General features: G+C 41.5%; 1 protein-coding gene across 1 annotated transcript; it reads right to left on the reverse strand.

The window, feature by feature from the left end:
• Positions 1–550: 550 nt before the first annotated feature.
• On the reverse strand, positions 551–12,027 carry LOC134287665 (CCR4-NOT transcription complex subunit 3-like; the record flags this gene model as incomplete). The annotated part of the gene is given in 4 exon segments (XM_062850060.1): positions 551–730; positions 804–1,013; positions 11,585–11,695; positions 11,761–12,027. Coding segments are annotated over 4 exon segments (687 nt in total), but the record flags the coding sequence as incomplete, so codon positions are not given.
• Between the last annotated feature and the right edge of the window lie 695 nt (positions 12,028–12,722).

Consider the following 12,722-nt stretch of genomic DNA (forward strand, 5'->3'; position numbering starts at 1 on the left):
TACATAAAGCTGCACAACTCACAGTCACTGTAATAATATGCGTGTGGATGTGTGCTTGTAAAGTTTTCAAGTTTTGGGCGATGTTCTGAGCAATTTGGACAATGCCAATCAACAGTTGAAAGTGGTTAATATTCCATTTCGTACTCTTTCTGTTTTGCTGGGATCTTTCTCTACTCTGTGGGACTGTCTCTGCGGGGTTGAAGACGAATCTCCTGTAACGACTTCCAGTTTTATTATGGTTTTAAAACGAATTCGCTAATAAACCATAACAAAACCTAACATATTACTTAGGATTGGGTGTCGCCGTCTTTCACTCTCTCGCAATAAGGATTCTCTGATGCAGAAAACGAGCGCACTGCGTATTGTTCTAAGACGATTTTCACTAAAAGCATCGAAGTATGGAACCAGCACGAATACCCGCGGTATTTCGCAACGGGGTGCGAACGGAAAAATACTCTCACGCTCTTCGATGGTGGCGGTATACTTTTACAGTGCGTTTCGATTTTGTTCAACTTGACCCTTGTTTTGTTGGTTTTAAATATGCTTTCAGTATATTTTCCGATTTTTTTATTTTTTCAGTTTTCCATTTTTATAATATTTTTTTAAAAAGAAGTTCCACAATCATCGTAGATCAATTCAGGTCCCTGTCTTCTAAGTACTTGTATTCAAAAGTGAATCCTTCCTTTTTTCGCTGACCCCACTTTTCGTAGTCGAAGTAGATGTAGGTGCCCTGGATGAACGAAAAAATAGCAAATTTCAAAATGGCATAACTATGAATCGGAAGAAGTGATGTTTCCACCTACCTGTTCGAACTCTTCGTTGATGATCTTCGGCTCTTCATGGCGCTGGAACCACATCATATACTTCGTATGAAATCGCCAGCTTTGCTTTTTGAGAGCCTTTGCCGCCAGATACTGCGCCTTGGTGCCCTCCATGTAGTAAAACACAAAGAACAACGTTTCAGGCGAGAGGCGTTGGAAAAACTCTACCGTGTCAGAATGTGGAAGTGGTTGCTGTAAAACAAGAAAAAAAAAACATATTTAAAGGAAATTTTATCAAGTGAACCATGGCAGTTGAATAATTAATTTTATATGAAATAGATTTTGTTACTTGAAAAATTTATAATCAGAAGGTACGAAATGTTACTAATTGACAGATTCAGAGATGAAATTTGTGAAAAAATCGCGTTCTGGTGGGATTCCAACCCACGACTCCGTATTCGCTAGACCGGAGCTTAAACCAACTAAGCCACAGATAAGTAATGATTCTGCGGAATAGAAAGCCAAACTGACTCGAAGCCACACCGTGAACAGTCCTATTTCCCAAACCAATCTCTCGTTCGGTTTAGATGCCAATCCACAACACACTCGCGTTTGTGTCCACTAATTATCTACACTGTAGTTACTCGCTTGTAACTAGTGAGAGCGAATTATTTTTATGGAGCCGAGATTTACATACTCTCGCACTCCGCATAGCCACCAAGCAGTTTGTTTTGCTGGTGCCTAATCAGTATGCGTCGAGAGCTCGGCACGGTCGCACGCTCTAACCACAGACAAACAGACGTATCACTTGGAACAAAGTGCGATTAAAATCATCGTCACAAAAGTATAACCGCCCAATGCTAATAGGACAGATCGGTGAAGTACTAGATTTGTAGTAATGAGCTGAATTTTAGTACCGTGAGGTCGTCATTCACCGCTCATTTTGGGTCAATCATACAAAAATGGTCAAATGTTAGTAAAGTATCGTAACAAAAGTGAATGTAACATGCTGCCACATTAAAAAACTTTCATTTCACCATGTGTTTATATGGGTATACCTGAAATCACGTTCTCAAAAAATATTTCTCACACTGCGCTGCGGGACAACATGGGAACTGTTCAGGGCAAACAGCGGAAGAAATATCCAACAGGTAAAACCCGTTAAAGATTCCATTTTGACAAAACAGGTTGAACTGAACGTCATGAATCATCAATACTTTGGTAAATAAAAGTTATTTGGTTTTTATAAATGAATAGTTTCTGTGATTCCATGAAAAAATAATCCAGTGAGCGGTGAATGGGTCCATTATGAGCGGTGAATGGATGCATGAGCGGTAATAGGAGCCAAGAGATAACATATTTGAATTTTTATTTTTTCGGTTGTAAACATATTTTACAATCGTTTTATATTTTTTCTATAATAACAACATAATTGTTGAGTTGTTAACGTAAATTAAAGTGCAATATTCGCAAACGTCAATTTTTAATGTCATATATTTTACGAAAATGCCGTTGAATGAGCGGTGAATGGCGACCTCACGGTATGATGTGAAGGACAATTCTCCGTTTCAGCAAAGAAATGATGCAAAAAGCGTGGGTATTATGATTCCTAGCCTAATTTGATGCTGTTTGAGCAAAACTTTGGGCAACAGTGTTGTAGTTTTCTCCATTTCTTGCAACATAAACAACATAGTTATCCAAAGTTTTGGAAATTAGGAGAAATTAGGCAAGGAATCATAATACCCACGCTTTTTGCACCATTTCATTGCAGAAACGGAGAATTGACCTTCCCACCATACTAAAATTCAGCTCATTACTACAAATCTAGTACTACACCGAACGTGTCCCATTACGATGTATTTCGCAAATCCACTGAGTAGATGGCGGTAGTGAGCAAACGTCAAACAGGAGCAAAAACGATGCGAGCGCCATGAGTAAGAGATTTGCGAACTACAGAATATTTGAATAGTGCGTTAAAAAGGGAAACGATGGTAAATGGGTAGAGTGAGTCGTCTGTTTGTCTGTGCTCTAGCGTCCAACTGCGCCGGCCACACTGGGGCAGGATTGAAAATACACGGAAAAAACCTCTAGCTCGTCGAGATGTCGAGATACGTACTTGGTGTCTTCAGAGAAAATATTTCTATGAACAAGGTCGATATTCTGAACGGTAGCATATTTTTCTTACGTTATTCGCATAAAAGTCCTATAAGTCATTTTGGCCATCTTTCATTTTAGCGGTATGGTTTCTTCGGCAAAGTTGTTTGGCTATTTATGCTAAAAAAGTTTGCCGAAGACGTCAAATTTCCAAAGCCTACTGTTCTTGAGATATTAGTCGTTTTATAAAATACCTACCTAAAATCGAGTTTTTTCATTAAATTACGTTTGTAAACAAATTTAATGTCCGTTTTCGAGTTATAATAATGAAAAATATCAAAATAAAACATATGCAAAATAAATTAGTTGGAAAAAACAAAATATGCATTGATTTTTCATAGAAAGTTCCTGAAAATCACGCAAAATGTATATAGGACGTTCTTGCAGTCGGGCAAGTTCGGGCAAGTTTTTTCATCGGCGATCACCTAAAAAATACATAAGCTTTCATGTAAATTTTTTTCACCGACATGATATTTGATGATTTTTTTAAAATAGCGTTCAAAGTTTACTGTTTTGTGTGAATTAGTACAACATTTTTGCACATATTTTACCATGTTGTATGTTGCCAAGTGAACCATGAGAAGTATAAATGCAATCTAGTTACAGGTTTAGTCATATTTAAGCTCCGAACAAATTGTAAAACACAAAAATGTCCGAAACGCCAATAAAAGTGAGTTTTTAGATCATTGATTACACAAACAATATTTTTATTAAATAAAATTATTTAAGATAATGATAAAACCAAGGCTAAATGGCGTGTTTAGGACATTTTTATGTTTTACAATTTGTTTGGAGCTTAAATATGACGAAACCTGTAACTAGATTGCATTTATACTTCTCATGGTTCACTTGGCAACATACAACATGGTAAAATATGTGCAAAAATGTTGTACTAATTCACACAAAACAGTAAACTTTGAACGCTATTTTAAAAAAATCATCAAATATCATGTCGGTGAAAAAAATTTACATTCTGCTATTCTGCTATTCTGCTATTATCAACGCATCCCCTGGCTTTCGCCCATCTGCGTTGTCTTTTCACTAGGCAATACGTCTACCAATTGATGTTTATGGGCTTGCCGGACCAAGTCATGTAGCTAAGCCAAACACCCCACCTACAACTGTTGGGTAGGCACCATTGTCCCGCCCACTGGTCTTTTACAGCTAGTTGTAGGTGCATGTGTGCGTGTAAGTATTGGTGTATGTGTGTTAGTGTTGGTGTATTAGAGGCGCCAACTCGTTCTAATCCACTCTGATTGCTAACACCCTATTGAACCATTACCCTTAAATCTGGCAATCTATGAAATAGAATGAGTTAAGCGCCTGGACATAATAGTCAGTTAATCAAACAAGGAATATTAGTATTAAAGTGAAGATATAACGAAGCAACGCCCCGAACCTCGAGAGCACAAGCCCCAAGAACCAAATGACAGGCTGCGCGAATAGTCGATCGACTGGCCACCACCAGTGGATAACCAATCGAGCAAACCCTCCAGCACAAACCGCCACCAGATCTCCCGACCTGCGCCCAACAAATCCGAGGCACAGCCCAGCCATAGCTTCACCTTAAAACCAAAATCTAGATTGCAGAGCACAATACTTCCCAAGTAACCACGCGGCTCGGGCCGCAAATCACGCACAACACGTTACAAATAAGACAAACACTACCCCGCCCGTACAACCGAAACCGATCTAGGGTAGAGAAGGGTCTCTTTCCACTCCAACCCGGACTCAACTGCACCCACAGGGTAGCGCACTCCACACACACTGCACTCATTCATCCATCACAACTCGAGCCGCAAGCTCACCTGGGTTGCTTCTATCTGCATGACCTCACCCAACCCGTAACGCAGAGTTTAAATCCCTCTCTTGCATTACAAAGCAGTCCCTGTTCCCAAAGTTTGTGCGTGGTATAAATGAGATTATAAAGCTGAAGAAATCGTCACCAATACAACCGCAAACAATGAACACTCAATGGTGTCGACAGAATCAATGACGACCTCCTCAGTCCCAAACCCAATTATCCTACACTACCCAAGTAACCACAATGCTGAAGCCGTACGCACTGCATGTACGAAGTACATACAGACCTAACCGCACCGCCTAAACAAACCACCTAGGCCGAACACAAGCGAAAAGCGGCGCCACCACTGTTAAACCACGACTATAGTAGGTATAATCGCAATTCAGCAATCGTAGATCCATTCCCCGCTCCTACTCAGCCCTAACGATCCATAGCAATGCTTGTCAATATATGCACCCCACACACGCAACCCCCACAACCCAACAGTATGATCACTTGAGTATCCCTGGGATTTTGATTACATGATGGTCAGGGATCACAGCCATCAAAACGTTCCACACTTTGCCAGGGCTTGCGACCTGTAGTCATGATGATTTTCGCTATGGGAAACCATGATGGCTAGCGGTGTTATGTCGGTGAAAAAAATTTACATGAAAGCTTATGTATTTTTTAGGTCATCGCCGATGAAAAAACTTGCCCGAACTTGCCCGACTGCAAGAACGTCCTATATACATTTTGCGTGAATTTCAGGAACTTTCTATGAAAAATCAATGCATATTTTGTTTTTTCCAACTAATTTATTTTACATATGTTTAATTTTAGTATTTTTCATTATTATAACTCGAAAACGGACATTAAATTTGTTTACAAACGTAATTTAATGAAAAAACTCGATTTTAGGTAGGTATTTTATAAAACGACTAATATCTCAAGAACAGTAGTCTTTGGAAATTTGACGTCTTTGGCAAACTTTTTTAGCATAAATAGCCAAACAACTTTGCCGAAGACACCATACCGCTAAAATGAAAGATGGCCAAAATGACTTATAGGACTTTTATGCGAATAACGTAAGAAAAATATGCTACCGTTCAGAATATCGACCTTGTTCATAGAAATATTTTCTCTGAAGACACCGAGTACGTATCTCGATATCTCGACGATCTAGAGGTTTTTTCCGTGTATTTTCAATCCTGCCCCAGTGTGCGGCGACGCAAGCAAGGGTACAATGATGCATATTGCCCTTTTACTGGCATATTACCAGATTTGCTGGTATGTCTTAAACATATTGATTTTATGCTCACAACCCGTACAGAACCTTTAGCTTACGGGAAGGTTAACCTTTCAAGCAGTTGAAACTGCACCGCACTCGCACTGAATACGACGGGCGAGGTTTTTGGGTAGTGTTGGACTTTTTACAACGGCGCGCGTCCTGAAGCATTAACCTCGTAAAACCAGTGGACGGGTCCTGTGAGCCTGCCGTAAAATGACAAGCTGCTAAAAGTTAACAATAGAAAAATGCCTACCAATATCAAAGGCGACACCCATAGCAAATAAAATTGAAATGCGATTGGAACCTGATACGTGACAGTGCACCCGCATACTCGCTGATACACTGGTTCGGCATCATATAACCTAAACGCTCAGGTATGCCATTAGAAGGAATTTCAAGTGATCAGCTGACGAACGAAAATGCCCTACTACCCATCATTTCATCGCCTCTAAGAACATGGCCATTCGTAGCACTTTCTTCTAACACAGCCTCCCTTACCGTTACACCTGCAGATCACCATAGTTAACGAAATCGCAAATCGACCACGTTCTGATTGTTGGACGGCACACTTTTTCAAGCACCTGTTGATGGTCAAGCTACACCCCAAACTTTCCTTCATCAGCCATGTACAGGTGATCATCACGGTACATACAACCTAGAGCGACTGAAGCAACCGGATGGTGGCTCAGCAACGAGCAGAATTTCGAGGCAGCGGTATTGTCGTCGCGGTTGAAACCCGCAGTTTCCCCACACCCGACCATCGAAATAATCTCAAAATCCATACATGAAACTTAACGTCGGACATAGTGCGTTGGACAGCGGACCTGGCCCTCTATCCAGCGCATTGTGCCCGATGTACGTCCGACACACGGTTTAAGAGAAAAATCGATTTTCGCGTGTCAAAAATTCAGATTTTCAACTGCACGAACAATATGTCTGCTTCGGGTACGCGTGGAACGGAGGTGACAGAACGAGTAGTTTGACGAGGAGTGCAAAGCGATTTTGAAGGAGAAGAGTACAGCGCAGGCAAAATGCTGCAGCATGGATCCCGACAGAACATAGTGCTACGTTTATAAACTGTTGTGAACATTTTGTCAGTTTATGCTGCACTGTATACTGTGATTTGTACAACTGTCCACTTTAATGTGCATTTGTAGCGCTTTAGTCATTTCGGGCAGCGATCCAGTAAAAAACACGCAAGACGTCCCCTAACAGGGACATCAAACGGCAGATGATCCTGTGTTGTTGTCCTAATCGAGAGGCCTTTCTTAGGATTAGAAACTCCAAGACCAAACACAAGCTATGAAAGCAAATATCGTTGTCAACTAAAGGCAACCAGCCAGAAAAAAAAAATACGATTATGCTCAGTGTACCAGTTATGGCTATAGTACCTCAAATACGACTTTTAATGATGCAAATCAAGAAAAAAAATCGTGAACAACAGATCACGATCACAAAAGATGGTTGCAATCATTAAAACTTCACAATTTGCAAATTATGATAGAAATAATTTATTATCCTTAACGTCTCGGCTTCCTTGCACCCTATTTCGCCATAGTGTACCAGTTATGGCTAATCCCATAAGGAATGCATGTAAATAGTGCAAAGTGGGACCTAAATTAACAATAGGACAGATCGGTGAAGTACTAGATTTGCAGTAATGAGCTGAATTTTAGTATGATGAGAAGCTCAATTATCCGTGTTCGTGCAAATGTATTGCCCCACCAATATGTATACTGTACCACTATATGAATGTATTGTATCCCAATTCGCACTTCAATAAATCAGTATTATCCATACCTCCGCCATGGCCGGACGGTCACCTCAAGATCGTTAATTAATTACACAACGTAGGAAAGAAATGTCCCATCCGTGCGCGATCATAATTTGGTGCCGTGACCGAAAAACGCTGAAAAACGATCATCAATATCAAACGCAGTGAAATAGTTCCAAGTTTCTATCTACCTAATGGAGCAAATCATCCGTCGTCCGCATTCTATAGTATGCCATTCAACGTAGCAGCAATGGGCTCATCGAGTTGGCTAGCTGAACTATACATCCATGCCTACACTACAGCCTGCGGTTTCATCATTTCGTTTGTGTAAATATCATCGAGTGCATGGCCTATTGTGATCGTTTATCATCACTCCGAGGATTCCGCTTCCCTCCCAGCTACGATGGTGTGGCCCAGCAGGGTAGCCATCTGGCAGAGCATGAAGCGTTCTTGGCTCTTCGGGGGCTGCACCAAGCTTCGTCAAGAACCATGCTCATCAACAATGGCGAGTGCGACAGCCGGATACTTGTGCAGTTGTTGTGTCCATCACAGTTAGCGTCATGTTCGTTAGTACTCTGTTCATTATTCCATGTAGATTAATTGAAAACCGTAGGTTTTGGGGGCCGGTATGTTCGTGCAAATGTATTGCCCCACCAATATGTATACTGTACCACTATATGAATGTATTGTATCCCAATTCGCACTTCAATAAATCAGTATTATCCATACCTCCGCCATGGCCGGACGGTCACCTCAAGATCGTTAATTAATTACACAACGTAGGAAAGAAATGTCCCATCCGTGCGCGATCAATCCGTTTCTGCAATGAAATGGTGCAAAAAGCGTGGGTAATATGATTCCTTGCCTAGTTTGATGCTGATTGAGCAAAACTTTGGACAACAGTGTTGTTGTTTTCTCCATTTCTTGCAACATAAACAACATAGTTATCCAAAGTGTTGCTCAAACAGCATCAAATTAGGCACGGAATCATAATACCCACGCTTTTTGGACCATTTCATTGCAGAAACGGAGAACTGATCATCTCTCCATACTAAAATTCAGCTCATTACTACAAATCTAGTACTACACCGAATGTGCCCCATTATGTTCATCGATAACATTTGACGGTCTTCTTATTTTTGTAGAAATAGTTTTGCTTAGGTAGTGCAATAACTGGTACAGGCACCCTACAGGATTGACTGATGGACCAAGAACAATAATGATACCTTGTTATCCTGGGATTGTACTTCGTTATCTATTTAGATAACTGGGCACATTTTATGTTATGTGTTGCATGTTTGTGTTTTGTGCATTTGTAATGTTCCATTTTATTTTTCGTATCCAAGAGGAGGCAATCAGTGAAGTACTAGATTGAAAGTAGTGAGCTGGATTTTTGTATGGTGAGATGATCAATTCTCCATTTCTGCAATGAAATGGTGCAAACAGCGTAGGTTATATGATTTATTGGCTAATTTGATGCTATTTGAGCAAAAGTTTGAATAACTGTGTTGTTGTATTATTTTTTCCTGCAACTTCAACAACACAGTTACCCAAACTTTTGCTCAAACAGCATCAAATTAATCAATAAATCATATAACCCACGCTGTTTACACGATTTCATTGCAGAAATGGAGAATTGATCATCTCGCCATACAAAAATCCAGCTCACTACTTTCAATCTAGTACTTAACTGATTGCCTCCTAGTGCCTAAACGTGGAGTCCGATACGAAAACCAGAATGTGAATTTATAAGGTTCCAATGTTTTTATCTGTTACAATAGAACGATAAAAAACAGAAACGGAAACAGCAGACCCGCCTTTAAGAAGGAAAAAATGCGACCAAGACGAAGCGGCATCCCGGAACGGCTATGTACCGCGAGCCGAAAGATGCAAAAATAAGGACGGGAGCAATGTTTTCCATTTTCCATAGCACATGGGACAAAGTGGTGTTTGTGATACGATAATTTTGAAGTAGGGTCTTGTACCATTTGGGCAGGTGTACTTATTTTGGGCACTTGCCGCTATAACTAAATCAATGTCAAACCGATTGATTTAAAATTTTGTATAGAGTTAGGCACGTACAGTCAGGGGCCTACATCATCGAAACCAAAACATGACGCTGAAAGCGAGCGCCCATCAGCATCGGACGGACACCGACGACGGGTACATTCACAACAACATCCAAGCGCTTCGCTTCATCCGCCCTTCTTGTCGCTTTCTTCGACGCAACGACGGGCGGCGGCTCATTTTCACACCGACTGGGCTTCAATTAAAATTTTCAAATTATCTAAAACGTATGTTTGCTTAATTTTTTTATGGGTAATAGACTATTTCAGTAAAATATGCATAGCATACATCAACATTACACAGATATGTCGGTTGTTACACTCATTAATAGGACAGATCGGCGAAGTACTAGATTTGTAGTAATGAGCTGAATTATAGTATGGTGAGAAGGTCAATTCTCCGTTTCTGCAATGAAAAGGTGCAAAAAGCGTGGGTATTATGATTCCTTGCTTAATTTGATGCTGTTTGAGCAAAACTTTGGGCAACAGTGTTGTTGTTTTCTTCATTTCTTTCAACATAAACTACATAGTTATCCAAAGTTTTGCTCAAACAGCATCAAATTAAGCAAGGAATCATAATACCCACGCTTTTTGCACCATTTTATTGCAGAAACGGAGAATTGACCTTCTCACCATACTAAAATTCAGCTCATTACTACAAATCTAGTACTACACCGAACGTGCCCCATTGAGTTATAACAGAGAAATTCATTCGATGTCGAACGAGCGTGCGTGAGCTTGTGAGTGCGAAACAAAGCGGCATCTGCGACGGCGCAGCACCGTCGGTTCATCGGTGACGATGACAGTCGGACTGGGCGACGACGACGGCGCCTTGCTTCCATTGACGATTGAAAACATTGTTTACAAACTTCACCTGAAAATTTCAATTGAAATTGAAAATGTAGGGCCCTGCGTACAGTATCTAACTTTGTACAAACATTCAAATCAATCGGTTTGAAATTGACTTAGTTATAGCGACAAAGGCCCAAAATAGGTACACCTGCCCAAATGGTACAATACCCTAGTAGTTGTGCCATGCCTCCACATTTTTGGCGACAAATACAAGCAAACATATACGTTCAACCGGACCTGTGAATAATTGACATCGGGACGGGAGCCTCTTCACGGAAGGATAAGAGGTGATTGAAAGCTTGAAGCGGCACTTAGATGCGTACCTAAATGGCGAGAAGAACGTAGGCACGGGAGATCAGGGCACGAAGAAAACGACTACGTCAGTGCAGCAGAGTACGGAGCTGATTCAACTCCAACGCTAAGGGAAGTTAATGATACTATTCATCAGCTCAAATTCAACAAAGCCGCTGGCAAGGATGGTATCGTAGTTGAACTCAAGATAGGCCCAGAAAAGTTGGACGCTTGCCTGCACCAAAAACCGAAGGAGTTGAGGGTAACGGTCATCTACCCCATTCACAAGAAAGGCGACATTTAGAATGTAGGGTCTGAGACCATTTGGGCAGGGGGGACTATTTTGGACACTTGCTGCTATAACTCAGTCAATTTCAAACCGATTGATCTGAATTTTTGAACATGATTAGATGCTGCACGTATCTGATCGTGTCCAAAAAATCAGTTATAGTAGCAAGTGCCCAACATAGGTCCCCCTGCCCAAGCCGGAAGCCTAGCATACTCTAAAAACGATTGCCCAGGATCGAGTTCATTATAAAATTGTAGCACACTTGATTCGACATAAGCATAGGTATGAGCTGTAGCTTATCAAGTATCATTGATCATATTTACCTGTGGATAATGCGGAGGTGTCTGCACGGGCTGACGTTGCAAGTAGGACTTTAGCCTTTCAGAGTCACTCGGCGTTGGCAAGTGGTAGTAAGCGGCTTCCATCATTTGGAACTGGAATCAAAACAGTTAACAGCGATTAGAAATTACCGAACAACCCATACTTTCTCCGTCATTACTTGTATCTGATGTTCTTTCTGCAGCGGCGAGGGGCCGAGTGGCGCCACGCCTAATAGCGGCGGTATGTGCGCTTCGTTGGTGCCGCTTACTTTCATACTGGCGCTGGTCACGTTAGGATTCGCCGTATTTGCAACTATGCTAGTGCTAGTGTTGATGATAGCATTTGGCCCGTTGCTGATGGCAGTAGATGACGACGTAGGTATCAGAGAGTTCGCACTGTTGGCCGGATCCACCAGGGTAAACGGCTGCTGTTGCTGCTGCTGTTGTTGCTGCGGTTGCGTTTGTTGTTGTGGTGGTTGCTGTTGTTGAGCTCCGGGCTGCTGCTGACCTGGTTGTACAGGTTGACCACCGGGTTGTCTTGTATCGGGCTGGGGCTGAGGTTGTTGCTGGGCCGACGGAGGTTGCTGCTGGGATTGGACACCAGTTTGCGAGGGTTGTTGCTGCACCAGTGTACTACCAGCAACCGGCGAGGGGCTAGCTTCCAAACCTCCGCTGGTCCGGTTTATCACTTCCTGGGCTATGTTTTTCAATGTAGACATCGGATGAGTGCTTGCTATATGCATTGATACAGCATGATTGGTGGCATTCTTACCGAGTGTTGTAGGACCGTTCAGTAGTTGCTGCTGAGGCGGGGACATCAAACTGGGAGATGCCCTGAAATTATATGAATTGGTTTTTGTATAATTCAATAAGCTACAGAATAGAATGTCCGAAAACTGTATTTTGTCAGAAATTATACTAAGAAGCAAAAAAAAAAAGAGCCGAGCCGAATTGTTCTCCCAAAATCCGTCATATTCAATCTGCTGTAACTTTGGCAATTCAAGACCAACAATTGAAAAGGCCACATCAACATTTTGTAAACAAACATGTTTCTGTCGACTTGAGGCCTTTCGAACTCCACCCACACACCTCACCACCACTAACAGCAAGCGCAAACTTCAAGCTTTTCGTTAATGGTGGT

Source organism: Aedes albopictus, chromosome 2, assembly GCF_035046485.1.
Source record: "Aedes albopictus strain Foshan chromosome 2, AalbF5, whole genome shotgun sequence".
NCBI classification, from domain to species: Eukaryota; Metazoa; Arthropoda; class Insecta; order Diptera; family Culicidae; genus Aedes; species Aedes albopictus.